General features: G+C 45.9%; 1 protein-coding gene across 6 annotated transcripts in view; it reads right to left on the reverse strand.

Moving 5' to 3' along the window:
- The window catches only part of CLIP4 (CAP-Gly domain containing linker protein family member 4), a 75,364-nt gene that overhangs the window by 41,075 nt on the left and 16,654 nt on the right, over positions 1-17,635 (reverse strand). For 2 of the 6 annotated variants that reach the window (XM_054022044.1, XM_054022049.1), the window contains exons 2-3: positions 1,000-1,053; positions 208-355 (exon numbers count right to left, since the gene is read on the reverse strand). In XM_054022044.1, the coding sequence (XP_053878019.1) occupies positions 208-340 (133 nt within the window). In that variant the 5' untranslated portion in view covers positions 341-355; positions 1,000-1,053. Of the gene's footprint in view, positions 1-207; positions 356-999; positions 1,054-9,388; positions 9,409-9,665; positions 9,708-9,727; positions 9,775-17,635 lie in introns of those variants that run through there. The other 4 variants (XM_054022043.1, XM_054022048.1, XM_054022045.1 and 1 more) reach the window with 4 other exon arrangements.

Raw genomic sequence — 17,635 nt, forward strand, 5'->3', positions numbered from 1 at the left:
CGCGTTATATCCGAATTCGTGTTATATCAGATCACGTTATATCGGGGTAGAGGTGTACTTGTAATAAACTGTAGATACATTTTCAGACAGAAGCATAATTTTTAAATTGATGGTATTCTTTAATCTCACTTCACTCTCTCAAACTCAGGCACTGCACATGATCTCAAAGTAGTTTCACAAACACTTGCCTTCTGTAAATATACATACCACAGTCTGAAGGCATTGGTGCTGCTGCAACTGAAAAAGTAACTGATGTTTCAGAGCCTGGGAATAAAAACTGATATCTTTCAATCAATGAATCTCCTTCTTGGGAAGGTTCTGGGAGATCCTCTATGGTCATCTTCTAGAAAGCCACCTTAAACAAGGAGAAAAAACCCACTCCAAATACTGTAGGTTACATTCTATTACAATACACAACTATAAACAGTGATTTACACTGAAGTTCATCTCATTCCTTTTTGAAACAGGCAAAACATTGTAATTATTAAAGTTTTGTGATAATAAACTGTACTTATTAGTAGAAACTAGTAGCTTGAGCATGCTGCTGGGAACACCCAAGTTGTAATCCTGTCTGTCACAGATTTGCTTTATTATCTTAGGGAAGTCATTTAAAATCCTTGTCTCAGTTTCTCCATCTGTCAAATAGTTAAAGGGATACTGCCATAGTTCACAGGCATGCTGTAAGTAAGGTTTAATGTCTGTACACCCTTATGAAAATGTGAAGTGCTAACTATTACTCATCTTCAGCATTCTCATCTCAAGCTTCACCTCCCTTTCCTGCCCCCACAAACAAGAAACCAGTCAATCTACCCACTCCCTTTCCCAAAAATGAAGAGTGTTCTCACCATGTTAATCTTCCCATGGATGGCCCCAATTCTCATGGGCTGATTCATTCCTGAGCCTTGCCTAAATTTCCCTGTGCCCCTCCCTGCTCTGCCTGCCTCCATGTCAGTTCCCTTCCCAACTTGCCTGCCCTAAATTTTAATACAGTGTACTTACCGTGGTGCTGTAACCTCCAGTACTTCCAGACAACTTTCTAAGCCCCAGAATAACCTAGTAAAAATAATAATTAAAATCAAATGGCCATACAGAAATATTTAACAGCATGATTAATTACATTTTCTATTAGCCAGGCTGCAATCTAGTCCAATTTGAACAGGATCAAATGAGACTTGGTCAGTAAATGTAAAAGAGAACACCCACCTTAGCAAGTACTACAGAAGCTGGCACCACTTCTTAGCTAGAACTGAATCAATACCACCATCATTCTGCTAGGGTAACTGTGCTATTGGAAATACTATCTTTTGGATGAGAAATTGAAAACCTAGGTCCTGGGCACTAACACTTAAAGGTACCATGACACTTTTTACAAGAATAGAGGTGCCATAACACAGGGGTTACTACTTTCTGCTACCCTAAACTTCTTATGCAAATGAAATTGTTTCCAATCATGTTTACTTCCTGAAAAGTTAGATATATTACTAGAATACCACAATTTCAAAGGGTTTTCTCCAAAAACAAAAAAACACCATAGAGACATCCCATCCCTATGGATCACTACACTTATTTCTGGCTATTGAGTAAAACCATCTCGCTAGTGACTCTGTAAACTTCTATTCACAGGAAGAGTGACATAATCATCAGCTATACAGTTCTGTCACATATACCAATCAAAAGAACACTAAAACCTAAATAGTTAGGTGTGAAGTTTAAACAGGGTAGGTTCTTCATAAAATTAGTAGATCACAATCACAGAATCGTAGGACTAGAAGGGACCTTGAGAGGTCTTCTAGTCTAGTCCCCTGCACTCATGGCAGGACTAAGTATTATCTAGACCAGGGGCGGGCAAACTTTTTGGCCTGAGGACTACATCGGGTTTTGTAAATTGTATGGAGGGCCGGTTAGGGGAGGGGGTCGTGGCCTGCCCCCCACCTCCTATCTGCCCCCCCACAGGGAAACCCTGCCCCATCCAACCAATCACCCCTTCTCCCTGTCCCCTGAAACCCCTGCCCGACTGCCCCCCGCCACCCCATCCAACTTCCCCCTTCCTGACTGCCCCCCGGGACCCCTGCCCCCATTCAACCCTGTTTCCCCCCCCGATCCCTATCCACACCCCCATCCACAGACCACCACCCCGAATTCCCTTGCCCTCTATCCAACCCCCTGCACCCTGCCCCATAACCACGCTGCCTGGCACACTGGTGGCTGGCAACGCTACAGCTGCACCGCCCGGCTGGAGCCAGGCCATGCCGCTGCCACCTCGCAGCTCAGAGCACCGGGTCAGGCCAGGTTCTGCAGTTGCACTGCCCCAGGAGCTCACAGCTCTGCCGCCCAGAGCATTGCGCCGGCCGGGGGGGGGGGGGGGTGTGAGCTGAGGCTGCGGGGGAGGAGGAACATCAGGGGAGGATCGGGGCGAGCCTCCCGGGCCAGGAGCTCGGGGGCCGGGCAGGACACGAGCCGTAGTTTGCCCACCCCGATCTAGACCATCCCTGACAGGTGTTTTTCTAACCTGCTCTTAAAAATCTCCAATAATGGAGATTCCAAAACCTCCCTAGGCAAAAGTTTTTCCTAACGCCCAACCTAAACTGTCCTTGCTGCAATTTAAGCCCATTGCTTCTTAACCTCTGATCATAGGACAAGGAGAACAATTTTTCTCCCTCCTCCTTGTAACAACCTTTTATGTACTTAAAAACTATTATGTCCCACTGAATCTTCTCTTCTCCAGATTAAACAAACCCAATTTTTTCAATCTTCCCTCATAGGTCATGTCTTCTAGACCTTTAATCATTTTTGTTGCTCTTCTATGGACTTTCTCCAATTTGTCTACATCTTTCCTGAAATGTGACGCCCAGAATTGGGCACAATACTCCAGTTGAGGTTGTATCAGTACACAGTACAGCAGAAGAATTACTTCTCATGTCTTGCTTACAATTATGCTAATACATCCCAGAATGATGTTTGCTTTTTTTTGCAACAGTATTACACCATTCACTCATATTTAGCTTGTGATCCACTATGACCCCCAGATCCCTTTCTGCAGCACTCCTTCCTAAGCAGTCATTTCCCATTTTGTATGTGTGTGCAACTGACTGTTCCTTCCTAAGTGGAGTACTTTGCATTTGTCCTTACTGACTTTCATCCTATTTATTTCAAACCATTTATCTAGTTTCTCCAGATCATTTTGACTTTTAATCCTATCCTCCAAAGCACTTGCAACCCCTCCCTGCTTGGTATCATCCGGAAACTTTATAAGTGTGCTCTCTATGACATTATCTAAATCACGGATGAAAATCTGAACAGATCTGGACCCAAAACTAAGCCCGGTGGGACCCCACTTTATATGCCCTTCCAGCTTGACTGTGAACCACTGATAACTACTCGCTGGGAACGGTTTTCTAACCAGTTATGCGCCCCCTTATAGTAGCTCCATCAAGGTTGTATTTCCCTAGCTTGTTTGTGAGATCATGCGAGAGCATCAAAAGTCAAGATATACCACATCTACTGCTTCCCCTCATCCACAAGGCTTGTTACCCTCCCAAAGAAAGCTATTAGGTTGGTTTGACATGATTTGTTCTTGACAAATCCACGCTGACTGTTACCTATCACCTTATCTTCTAGATGTTTGCAAACTGATTGCTTAATCATTTGTTCCATTATCTTTCCGGGTACTGAAGTTACGCTCACTGGTCTGTAATTCCCCAGGTTGTCCTTATTTCCTTTTATATAGACTGGAACTATATTTGCCCTTTTCCAGTCCTCTGAAATCTCTCCCATGACTTTTTGAAGATAATCACTAATGGCTCAGATATCTCCTCAGTCAGCTTCTTGAGTATTTTTGGAAGTCAATGTGTATACCTCTTACGCAGGAATTTATAGGGCTCCATGTTTGTCACAGAGGTCGAGAAAGTCATGGATTCTGTGACTTCCTGCGACCTCCGTAACTTCTGCAGCGGCCAGTGTGGCTGATCCCAGAACTGTCCAAGCAGCTGGCCCCAGGGCCAGCTGTACCAGCTACTGGGACTACCCAAGCAGTAGCCAGTGCGGCTTGCCCCAGGGAACACCTGAGCAGCAGTCCCGGGGGGTGGCAGGAGCAGCTCGGTGGCTCCCAGCAGCAATCCTGGGGCGGCCGGGACAGCGGTCCTGTGGCAGCCAGGGCTCCCTCCCAGCGGTAGCCAGAGTGGCAGCGGAGCCTCCCGGGTTCCCCACCCCCCATGATTCAATCAGGGGTATTTATGGTATAAGACATGGGCAGGTCACGGGCCGTGAATTTTTGTTTCTTGCCCATGACTTTTGCTAAAAATACCCGTGATTAAATCATAGCCTTATTTATAACGTATTCATCACTGATGCATCACTTGTGCACCTTCTAATGAAATTTCTACTATGAAGACTGGTTGTAGAGCACTGTTGACTCAGAAATTCACTTATTCAGTTGGCCTGAGAGAGCTAGAATTTATTCAGCTTCAAGGCTCACTTATTATTAAGATTCATCTATTTATCTAGGCTTTTGCCTGAGTGAATGGGGAAGGAACAAGTGGAGGTCACTTTTGACAATTTATTAATTTATGCGAAGTTGTTTTATGTATACTACACATGCATCAGGCTACTCGGGCTCCTTTTGATGATTCCCTAAATAAAGTCACTGCCTTATTTGAGAGGCCCACACTGCCAAAATGTTCTCAGACCAATCCACCTTCCAAAATATTAAATCGTAAGTTTTAAAAATGGATTGAAGATGTTGATCTTAAACCAAGTAAAAACCTTATCTCCTTCAGCACCAAGCACAATTCATTGTTGGGTGCCATGTTCTCAACTTAGATCTGAAGTGGACCCACCATTACATCAGCCAATAAGGGAAAATAAGTTAGAACAATTTTACAAGAGAGTCTGCTTTATAACCATCAAGAACATGATAGAAAAGCAAATCTCATATTTACATCATGATGGCCTATAAAGCCTGGAATGGAAGATGTTGGTAGGATCAGAAATGTGGGGGTCTGTAAAGGGATGGTTGAGGAAATTTAGAGGAAGTGAGGAAAGAACTGTAAGGTAACGGTAATGTAAGTTGCGGCTGAAGAACGTTTGAAAATGACAATGGGAAATGTCATTGCATATGATAGGAAGCATGAAGGAGTCATCAAGTGGGTATAGGAGAGCACTGAATGTTGAAAAGCAAGCATGGATTTCTTAACATTTGGAGATTAAGAATAAGAACAGTGTCTTTGCAAATCAAAGGAGAGTCAGGTAGAAGACCTTGTCTTTACACTGAAGAGTGAGATTTTTGGTGCACCAGTGCTTCTGAGTTGACAATCTTTTATCCTAAAGGTTCAAAAGTACTTGTTGGATGAGGGCCTCTAGAAAGGTGGGTAACTGAAAGCATTTATAAGGGGGAAGTTGGTTAGAGATACATTAAAATGGTACTAGAGATTTTTCAGGCAAAACTTACTACATGTGCTTTTATTTGTGATGACAAGTGTACACAGTGAACCATCCCGTTGCCTGAGAACTCTTCTATTGTGAGCAAGCAGGATATCCAAGCACTTTAGAGAGCAGGCAGGATTTGCAAGAATCTTGCGCTCTCTGAACTATAGAGGGAAATGTACAGTGCAGAAAGCTATCATGTGAAAACTCAACACCTTGGATGTTAACTGGTTTCCAGGCCAAGAAGCTGGGCTTCCGCCCTGGCAGAGGGGCAGGCATACCAGCACCTGGGCACGCCAACCGGGTTCCGTGTCCGGCAGACACCCGAGGACACAATCCAGGAGATCTTGCAGGATGCCGCCAAGATTGATGCCTCCCTGCTGGCACCATGGCAGAAGATAAACGCCCTGAACATCTTCCTGATCCCACGCATCTCGTTCACCCTAAGGGGATCTGCCGTGGCGAAGGTGCCCCTCGACAAGGCAGACAAGATCATCCGGAAGCTAGTGAAGAAGTGGCTGTTCCTTCCCCAGAGAGCCAGCAATGAGCTGGTCTACCTTGCACACAGGCACGGCGGCGCCAACGTCCCCTGCATGGGTGACCTGTGTGACATCGCGGTGATCACCCACGCCTTCCGCCTGCTGACATGTCCTGACGCCACGGTGAGGAACATTGCGGCGAATGCCCTGCGTGATGCAACAGAGAAGCGGATTGGCAGAGCCCCCTCGAACCAAGACATCGCCACCTTCCTGAGCGGCTCCCTGGATGGGGAATTCGGAAGGGACGGGCGCAACATCGCTTCACTGTGGTCCCACACTCGCAACGCCACGCGTCGCCTGGGGAAGTGGATCGGCTGCCGCTGGCAGTGGTGCAAGGAGCGCCAGGAGCTGGGAGTCCGGGTGCTGCAGATCAGGTCAGACGACAACACCATCGTCATCCCGACGGCCAGGGGCTTGCTGGAGAGAACTCTGAAGGCCGCCATCCGCTCGCTGTACGTGGAAACCCTGAAGCGTAAACCGGACCAGGGTAAAGCCTTTGAGTTGACCAGCAAGTGGGAGGCTAGCAACCACTTCCTCGCCGGGGGTGGCTTCACCCGTTTCGCCGACTGGCGGTTCATTCACCGTGCCCGGCTCAACTGCGTCCCGCTCAATGGAGCCGTCCGCCACGGGAACGAGACAAGCGTTGCAGGAAGTGCGGCTACCCCAACGAGACCCTGCCCCATGTCCTGTGCAGCTGCAAACCCCACTCCAGAGCCTGGCAGCTGCGCCACAACGCCATCCAGAACCGCCTGGTGAAAGCCACCGCGCCACGCCTAGGGGAGATCTCCGTGAACTGCACCATCGCCGGTACTGACAGCCAGCTACGACCTGACGTGGTGGTCACCGACGAGGTCCAGAAAAAGATCATTCTCGTCGACGTCACAGTCTCCTTTGAGAACAGGACCCCGGCATTTTGCGAAGCCTGAGCTCGTAAGCTGGAAAAGTAGGCCCCCCTGGCTGACACCCTTAGAGCAAAGGGCTATGAGGTACAGATGGACGCCCTGATTGTCGGAGCCCTGGGTGCCTGGGACCCCTGCAACGAGCGTGTCTGCGGACCTGCGGGATTGGTCGACGCTACACACGTCTCATGCGGCGCCTCATGGTCTCAGACGCCATCCGATGGTCCAGGGACATCTACATCGAGCACATCACTGGCCACCGACAGTACCAGGAGGCGTGAGCCAGAGTGACATCGTTCTCCCACTACGAGAAAGAGACCAAGTGACCTTCTCCGTTGGATCATATGAACTGGAACCATAAACTCCCTGAACATTAAATCTCACCAAATGAGGATCAATCCATCCTCATCATCATATCCACTCATTATTATCCACACCCGAACATAGCCACTTTATGAACTTCATATCCTCATATCTCAATGTCTGTACTTTGACCCATCAACCTTTTACCCCCAATCGGGGATATTGCAGATTATGTATTCCTCATGCCACCTTATCTTAAACCAAACTTTGCACCCTCGATAATCTGTATATTATTCCCTTCTATGCTCAAACTCTGTTCACTATTTTTTTTTAACATCATCTTAATAAAATTTTTAAATCGGTTTTCATTTTGGGTATGTGTGAGACGCTAAAAAGTTCAGAAAAATTTTGTTAAGCTTTGGGCCTGCCAACCTTGACGATGTTGCGTTAAACTGCTGTTCACCTCCTCCTCTCAAAAATCCAACAGAAATCAGGTGGGCAAAGAAAATGCATACAAGTAATATTTAAATGCTGCTACACATAGGTCTCTAAAGTTAGATAACAGTATTGTACACAGCAAATATTTTAAGTAACAGCAGCCAACATTTTCTACATAGTAGAGGTCAGACACACGATAATGTTTCAAAAGCCAAGTGCATATCAAATCCAATAAAGTACAAGAATTACATAGTAGTATCTTTGTGTTACATTACTACATACACTACACAATGTAAACATGGGAAGGTGAAATCTATGCAGTCTGTAAGGGTTTACAAAGTAGCAAGGAATAATACTTTCTCAAATTAAAAATGTGTCCTCTTTAATATGAAATCCAGTCTGATGCTTTAAACCTACTACTTTACCTACAGTATGACAGGTTCCCTGAAACTCCCCCAATTCCTTCACTTTAACAATTTGTAAAATTTGTATAAATTGGGGGAAGCTATGCAAAGATCTCAAAATGTAAAGAGAACACTTTGTAATATATTTAGCCAAAAATGCAAGCCAGATTATATAAGGGAAACAATATTCCTTAGATCTAAAGTTATTGGCCATTTAGAGCAAGAGAAGAAATAGACTCGGGTGAGGGAAGGAGATTAATTATAGAGGAAGAGAGTTTGTCTCCTAGAAATAAGTCACTAGTTTTATTAAACACTGTTTCTTGGAGGGTCTCTAAAATGAGCTGAAATACAGCCCACCAAGTAATGAAACCCTGATCACTCTAATACCACACTTTCTGCCTTACTAAATTCCCATCAACCTCTCCCACACACATGTATGTGTCCCTTCACAAATGGCAACTCTACAATCAAATTAGAATAAGTTCTGCTATTCTTAACCTGTTTTACAGCCTGCAACCAAAGGAAAATGAGACCACAGGAGACAGGATTGCCCACACATAGCCCGCTGCTCTAACAATATGACTAGACACACTGTATAAAACCTCATTATCAGAGTGAATCCTGTCTGAGAAAGATACTTAGTGGAACTTAATACATTAATACTTGCATGCCTCATTATTAAAGCTAAAAGAATAACTGATTTTTTTGTTGTTGTTTTTGTGTTTAGTGACAGTTCCAAAAACAAAAAAAAAGTTTGGTTTGGGTCATACCAAGTGTGAAATTTTTCACAATTTTCAATTAATAAATTTTGGGCCTGTTCCAGAACGGATATTTGAACCTGGGTCTCCAACATCCCAGATGTGTGCCCTAACCTCTCGACTAAAAGGTCAGAATGTTAGAAAGCGACAGCAGCATCACCACCGCCATTCCCTTCTCCTTTGGCTGTTTTTAACAGCCAAAACTATTTGTGTGAAACTCATGAACAGTTTCATATTGATCAAAAATTTATTTTTCATTCAATAAACTATTTTCCCAAAAACTTTCACCCAGCTTCACCCAGCTCTACCCAGCATGCCAATAAAGTTACGGAAACTGAACTACACAGGCACTCAGGGGCTGTGATCTGACTCACGCAGGGCAGCCCATTTCACAGCCCCGTCTCTTCCAAAGGGTGGGAGGACAAAGAAAGGGGAGTATTCTTGGGGGGTTGATTTTTAAAAAACGAGGGTCAGCAATTCATCAATAAACCTAATTGGCGAGACAGCCCGGCAGCAGATTGCGGAGGAGGAGCGCCCTCAGCAGCGTCAGGAAAATCCGCCTCGCCCCCGCTTTGACCCAGCCAGAGAACGGGGATGTCCAGCGCCTGTCCCCTCCTGGTCCGCACCTGCTGTCAGCTACGCGGGCAGGGAATTACGGAGACCAGGGAGACGGACCTGCCTCTGCCGCCCCACCCGCTTTGGGGACACTTGTCCAGCTGGTCACTGAGCTGTTGTCACGAGAAGTAAATTCCCCTCAGCACCCACAGGACCGACCCGGAGGGACCCGACCTCTCACACCTGCAGGCCCTGCCACACGCGCCCCCATTGCCCCCAGCGCGCCTGCACGCCCGCCCCCTGCGGCCACACGCACCAGCCCCCGCGCTACGCGAGGGGCACACGCACCAGCCCACCCCTACTCGCACCGCCGCCGCCGGGCCGCCCGCCGCGGGGAGAGGGGAACACACCCGCCTGCTGCTCGGCTCCAGCCCGCTCGGCGCTCAGAGCGCGCCGCCCCCGGCCGCCCCACGCCAGCGCCGCAGGCTCCGCCCCCCGCCAGGCGCGGCGCCACCAGCCCCGCCCCCTGCCGATACCGCTCGGCCCCGCCCCCGTACGTACCCTCGCCCCGCCCCCTGCGCCACACCGCTCAGCCCCGCCCCCGAACGTGCCCTCGCCCCGCCCCCTGCGCCACACCGCTCAGTCCCGCCCCCGAACGTGTCCTCGGCCCCGCCCCATCCCTGTCCCCGAACTAGCCCTAGCCCCACCCCTTGCCCCCCGTCCAGTCCTGTTCCCGTCGCGGGGCGGCCCGAGGGCTGGGCTGGGTCGCCCCAGACAGGGATGGAGCTGGGGGGAGCCGGGAGACGCGGGGTAGCTGGGCGCTTCCGAGGGGGGTGGGGGGGTAGCTGGGTGCCCCCGAGGGGGTAGGGGAGAGAGCTGGGCGCCTCTGCAGAGGATGAGGCTTGGGGGAAGTGATAGTGGGGTACGACGGAGGCAGGAGCGGCAGCTGGCGTTACTGAACTCTAGCGTTAAGGATTTGTGCTGTCTGTAGCCTGCTGGGGCATTGCCATAGTACAGTGCACACACAGAGGGAAGTCCCAGCACTTGCGCTAGTTTTCAAAATGCCCATCACATGCATGTGTTTTCCAATTGCCGCCTTCCTCCTCCTTGCTGAATGACAAGAAGTCATGGAAACTATACACAACAAGACCCTGCTTTCACGCACACACAAAGTTGGTGTTAAGACCAAGTAACTACAGGACACGTTTATGAAGCCTGAACCAGATGCTGTGCATTAGGCAAGCTTTTTAATCCCAGGTGGATTTTAAAATCATCTGCCCACATGCGATTTTATCCACAGCTGCCAGAGGCTAGAAGAAAATGGTAAACATGCTAGAGCAGCTCGGGCAGTGTGGCACTTCAAAGATTTGTATTTTGTGGGTATGACGAGCCTGGTGATTCACATAGCTAAGAAACGCAGATAAGATGCAGCCTTGTACTGTGAGAGCTCCCATTTTAGAAAGCACTGTCTTTCTAATATAAACACTGTTAAACCAAAGTCACGCATGGCTTATGATCTTTTCATATTTGGGGAGGAAGCAAGAGTCTAACTCAGACAAGGTTGGTAGCACTGTATGAAAGGAAAGATATTAAAAAAGGAAGAGGTGTATATTACCACCTATGGTCCAATACTCAAAGACCAGAGGTGAAAGTAGAAATAGGGACTTACCGGTACGAGGCTGGGTTGGGGCCAGCTCTGGCCCCCAGAAGGGGCAGGGATGGGGGATCAGAGCCAGTCCCGGCCTGCCCTATACTGGTAAGTGCCCTCCCCCGCCGGGGTAGCAGCGGCAGCTGGGGGCTCCGACAGCAATTTAAAGGGCCCAGGGCTCAGCCGCTGCTACCGCCCCGGGCCCTTTAAACCGCTGCTACCCCCGGGCTCCGACAGCAGGGCTCTGGGGGCTATTTAAAGGGCCCAGGGCAGTAGAGGCAGCGGGAGCTCCGGCCCTTTAAATAGCCCCCGGTGCCCCGCCACTACTCCAGGGCTCTAGGGCTATTTAAAGGATCCAGGACTCCCCTGCTTCTACCGTCCCAACCCTTTAAATAGCCCCTGGAGCCCTGGGGTAGTGACGGTGGGGCTCTGACAGCTATTTAAAGGACCCAGAGCAGTAGAAGCAGCGGGAGCCCCAGCCCTTTAAATTGTTGCCAGAGCCCCGCTGCCGCTACCCCAGGGCTCCCTCCAGCAGCGGAGCTCTGGCGGCAATTTAAAGGGCCTAGGGCTCCAGCCGCTGCTGGGAGCCCCAGGCCCTTTAAATTACCGCCTGGGGAAGCCGGGCCGCCCCGGTATGGCGTACTGGCTTACTTTCACCTCTGACAAAGACTTACTTGGATGTTTCCTTGATAGCAAAACATACTAAGGGTTAGTTTTTCAAGTGCTCAGCACACACAACTGAGATTAGATTTTTTTTGAAATACCCAGCATCTCTCATTATGCTGAGCTCTTTTGAAAACCTGGCCCTAAGAAGTCAAACATCAGCAGGAAGATTGTTATGTCCTAAGGCCAACACCAGTGTGGTTGTATTGATGCAAAGAGGGATGACTTACATCACAGCACTAGACCCAGGAAATGGGCTACAATTTTTGATTGTGACATACATAGGAAGTCTGTTATCGTGGTCAAGAAACAACTTTTTGTGTCTGTTTCCCCATCTGTAAAGAAAGGTATAATACCTCTCATCTCACCCTTCTTTCCTTCCAAGTGCATGACGCTTAATATTTGTAAAAGTGCCTTGACATACATGGGTGGAAGTCAGTATAAATGTACAGTATTAAATTTGGGGGCTCAGGGGGATATTGTTTGGCACCACAAACTGCTTATGTTCTTTATTATGTACTAAATCTTGCTTTTTGCAGTAACAACGCCAAAATTGTTCTTTAAACCTGACTCCCTTTTATATCAACAGGCAACACTGTTAGTGTTACAAAAATTGCTACAGCTCCTTTGTCAACATGTCCCTGTGAGCCATGATGATTCATATAATTATAGACTAGAGATATAGCTAGAGGGGGGAAAGAAGTTACAAAACACAGTTGATTTTCTTGTTATGCATAATCTACATTAAAATTGAGTCTTTGATTTATTACTAAGTGAAAAAAGCATCATACTTTATGTTAGAGCAGGTAAATGGAGTTGCTTTCTTCCTCTGTAGTCCTAAATTCAAGCCTGGTTTACAAGAGGTCATAAGTTAAATTAGTTTGCTGATATCTTGAATCAACCTATAATGTACATTTGTTCATATTACAAAATTTCTGCACTGCTAGTATCCTTTTTAATCTGCAGCTGTTAAAAGACTAGTGTTGCTAACGAACTGATGTCCACTAACCTAGAATACATGGCATGAGGACATGCTGTATACATTGTCTTCAGCCTGTAGCTTTCAACAGTCTTAACATTTGCAAAATATACCCAAAATATATGTATATTTTTTAAAAGGAAAGATATTTACAGGCAACTCTTCATATCACTGTGTGATTGGAAGTCACATCTGTAAATATGCTCTCCTGTATATGACATGAGATACTGTTTCATCTACTTTGTTTGCGTGAGCCTGCACTAGAATGTTGTTGGCCCGTTCCATATGCAGACAGATTATGTCTCTTGTTTACACTACACATGGATTGGTTGGAAATCATCCAAAATTGCTTAGAGGACATTTCAGTCAGTTTAATCAACTGCACCTGCCTGGGTTCACCCAGTACTTTGGCACAGAGGAGCTTACTGTATATGACAGTGATCTGGTGCTGAGAAGTAAAGCCAATGGAAAATTACAAGCCACCAAATAACTACAAATTAGACAGCTTGGAGCTGTGGACAAGACGGGAACTGATACCAATGTTCTATATTTAAAGACCTAAAGAAATATTAAGAGTCAGAAAAAGACACGCACGGATGGATAATAGGGGCAAGTAGAAAGTAAAGAGATGGGAGAAGGGAAGGGAGAGGAGAGAATGCACTTAGATCATACTTTAAAACCAAGCACTTTACAAACATAAATGAATTAAGCCTCAACATCCTTGTGAGGTACATAAACATTATTATAACCATTTTTAAATGGGTAAGATGAAGCACAGGGAAGTAAAGTGATTTGCCCAAGATTGCTCAGGAATTAGTGGCAGAGATGAGAGTAGAAGGTAGGAATCCTGACTCCACATCATTTGCCAATCACTACACCAACTGGAAGAGAGAAAGTAGGAGAAAAAGAGTGCTTACCCAGCACTGTAAACCTACTCAGTCTAAATCCCGGGTCATCTCTAAATTACATATGCAACAGGAAACCTACTTTCTTAGCTCTTGATCCTGCACCATTCAAATCAATGGGAATCTTTCCATTAACCTGATGAGGAGCAGGATCAAGTCCTTACAGAATCCATGCTTAACTTGGACCAGCACTATATATATATTGTTTACAACATCACAATTCACCAAGTGGTAAGCAATTACGATGCTCCTAGCATCAGGCCATAGCATCACTACATGAGCCAGGCAGGAGGAGGCAAGATTATAAATAAAGCTAAATAATATTTTTTAAATTATGTACCTTTTCAGAATATCTTTTCCAGTCACTACTTATCAGCAGGATGTGTAGTCAAATAAAAGCCCTCTCAATCTCGCCTCCTCCTGCCTGGCTCATTTAGTGATGTTATGGACTGATGCTTGGAGCATCATAATTGCTTGCCACTTGGTGAATTGTGATGTTGTAAACAATGGATTGCGGAATCATTGATCATCAGAGAGGAGAAGGAAGAGGCTGGGAATATAAAGGAGGGATTCTGTTTACCACATGCATTTTGTTAATTAAAATATTACTTTACTTCTCCCAGTGTAGAATCTGGGTATTTCTACCCCAAACTCTTTGCTCCCATGAATGCTAGTATCTATGTGAAAGAAAAACTTAAACAATTACAGAAACATACCTTTATCTGGGGTAAAATGTGGTAACTTTAACCAAGCACATCCACTCTCCATAGAAGTTTAGGATAGGAAGTGAAGAATAACATTAAACTTATTTGAAACTTCAGGGGAACTTAGGGAAGCAATAGGTAATTGTTCATACTGGAATTTGATGAAGACATAAGGCTAAACAGACCTCTGGAATCTTTCACAACGACATGAAGTCAGGACCTTATTTTTACACCATATTCACCACAACAGTGTTCCCTAACTTCATGCTAGTACTGGTTTAGTACTTAGAAGAATGCTACCCATTGAATCACCAGTATCTCTTCCTACAAAACCTGGGTTTTCCTTCAAAATCTTCCACCTTACATTCTGATTCCCAAACCCGCGTAGGTTTGTGAGAGCTGATGCAATCACAGCCAAAGGTGATAGGGATCTGCCCTTTTATTTTTTTTAATTTGCATGAAAGAACGTGGGAGTCTATCTGTAAAGCTAATCTCTTCTTGCAGTTCCATGCAATTAATACATAAACCTAAAACTTCCATTTCTGCCATCATTACCATTTACTGTTTTAACTATTGGAACAGGCAGAAAGCGTAGATTAGCTATGACAGACAGGAGGTTTTAAATACACAGAGGTGGCTTAGCAACCAGAAGCTTTGAGAAAGAAAACAGAATGAACAATCCAAAGGTAATAAAGATTCATGTAAATTATTTTCAGTTTTGATGTTTAACTCATCTTCCACAGAATGTGATACCTTTGCTGTACTGCAGCTGTCTAACTGCCCTAGTGTGCAATTCTACCTCCTAGGTAGCAAAGTGAAAAGCCTGATTCTGAGTGGGGGTTATCGTCCTGCAATTCCACTTGGCTACGATAGGATAGATGGTTGCTCAATACCTCCTATGAGCAGGCCCCACATTTACGTTGCTACAAAAGTTGAGGAGCAAAAGGGAAAGAAGCAACAGTTCTGTAGATTTACCAAATACATTTGGAGTGTGCTTACTAATTTTGTTAATCTATGTTTTTAATAAAGATGTATTTGATGTAGCCTTTAAGTTTCTACAAGCAAACCAGTAAGCTATAAGCTCCAGTATATACCACTGTCTTTCCTTTGCAATTAATTCCTTAAAAAGGTCATAAAACATTACGGATGAGATAGATAAAGATTTCTTAAAAGTTTTCTCATGCCCTTCTCTTAACTTTTTAAAGTTGGGTTCTACTCTGAAAAGCAGATCTGTTAAAATACCATTATTTGGTGCTTTTTTATTGTCTCTCAATGGCACCTGATCAAATTTCCTCAGTTTAAAAGTCAGGCTGCCAGCCTGCAAAATTTACCCTGGGATCTGAGAGTCAAGATGAATTATTTCTTTGTCATGCACCATCACCAGTAGTAAAGATTCTATACATACAAGCTGTCTTCAGTTAAACCTGTGCAACTCCATTTTCTTCATATAATGCCCTCAATGGTACCTCTGCTATCCTATTGCTTTAACTGGATTTGTACAGATGGAATGGATTGGAACTTAATAAACAATGCTGTTGATGATGCACAAGAAAGAATAGAATCTATTTCCATCTCCCAGAGCTGTGTTGGCGCTACAGGACTTGTAGAAATAAAAACCAGAGAAAACACGTTGTCACCAAAGTCAGCAGCTATGAGTGAGCTGCTCTGTTGACTAAAGAGTTGTTTTACATAGACACATTTCAAAGTAAAATCACATTTAAGCTTCTTGTCTTCATCTTCAAGGTGTTACATAATCTCTCTTCTGCCAACATCTCTATTCTCATTTCTGTCCACTCCCCCTCTCACTCACAACAGAATTTGTTTTAAGAGTGTAATGTGCAACTGTCACACCATTCTCCAAATTGTGCAACGTCAGCAGAGTGTAAACTGAATCTTTAGGACTGCAGCATTAGCTGGCAGAAGGCCAAAGACAGTTGGCTCCCAGCATCCCATTCCCTGTACTGGGATATGTGCTGGATCTGGAAGGGCATCGGGGCAGCCTGGCTCAGTTCACTCTCTTTCTTCCCTCCCTGGTAGGTGTCTAGAGTTCCTTCTCCATCTGGTGCCCCTCCAGTAGAGGATGGGCAACTGCAACCATATGATGGGTTTGGAGAGAGCTTATTGAGGGGTAGCCTGGCTGAATTCTTACTGCCCCACTACTGGAGAAGCTGTCGGCTTATGGGTGTTACCTTACCAAGAAGTGTGTGCTGCTGTGATGGTGGTCACGGTAACACCGTGAGCCCAGATTAGCATGTCCACGTTCAGCTATTATTTTTTTGGGATGCTGCTAAAATTATCATGAGGAAAGTAAGCAACAGAAGGGAAATAGTAATTTTTAAAAGTTTATATCTTGGCCAAACCTGAATGGAATTTCACCAGATTAAGAAAAGGTTCTTTTCTGGCCCCAGGGCTTTCTCCTTGCCAAATATCAAATGCCTGCTGCAAACAATAGCGCTATTACTGCTTCTCAAAGATAGGTTACAAGCAGATTTTATAACTGAAATCATTAGGCACCTAAATATAGATGTTGTGGTCATAGTTCAGGGCAATGGCACCTGTATTCCCCCTCTGTGGTCCAGCAAGGGCACCCACCCTTGGCTCCCAGCTCCTCAGCAGTCACCTCTCTTGGGTGGAAACCTGCTTCTCTCTCCACCCTGACCAGGGTTTTTCAAAGCTGCCTGGAGGGCAGAGAGTGGATAGAGGGTGGCCTAACCCCAGCTTCTCTGGGGGAAGAAGAGTACTGATCACCCCACTGTGGTGGCCTTTTGCTCCACACACACTGAGTTAAGGTGTGTGGCTTGACCCGGCTTATGTTTTTTTACATTTTCTCAGACTATCAGGCAGTCAGAGACTGTGGGGTGGGAAGAAGTCCCCACTCTTTCCTGGCTGTAGTTACCTTAGTCATCTCCCAAGCAGCAGTTGAACCCTTTACTAGGGCATTTCCCACCATGGGGTGGGTGTCATAGATTTGGCAGTGCACCGCAGCTGCCTCGGTGTCCCTACTTTTGGCTGGAGACATTGTCCTTGCCATGCTCTGTACTGCCTTTGGTTCTCTGGGAAGGGTAGGCAGAGAACTTACATCGCTGGACTGTGCTTCAGGATTCAAGAGAATTTCTCTTTAAGTCAGTAGCTCTTGGCACTTCCCTGGAGAAGGAGGCAGTCTCATCTATTCTCTCCTCATGTATTTGTCTGCATACTCTGGGAAGGTAATTTGATTCCTTTTGGATACTGGCAGGGGGATCCACCCCAGCCTTCTACCCCCTCCTCCCTGTCAGCTACCCCATCTGCATTTTGGCTGACACAGTCGCTTGCCGATCTGGAGCTGAGGGGGATTGATTCACCCATTCTGCTTTTAAAGCCATAATAGCAAAAAATATGGAATATCTGACAATTTACGTACAGCCAGCACCTCTGACCCT

This window comes from Malaclemys terrapin, chromosome 3 (genome assembly GCF_027887155.1).
Source record: "Malaclemys terrapin pileata isolate rMalTer1 chromosome 3, rMalTer1.hap1, whole genome shotgun sequence".
NCBI classification, from domain to species: Eukaryota; Metazoa; Chordata; order Testudines; family Emydidae; genus Malaclemys; species Malaclemys terrapin.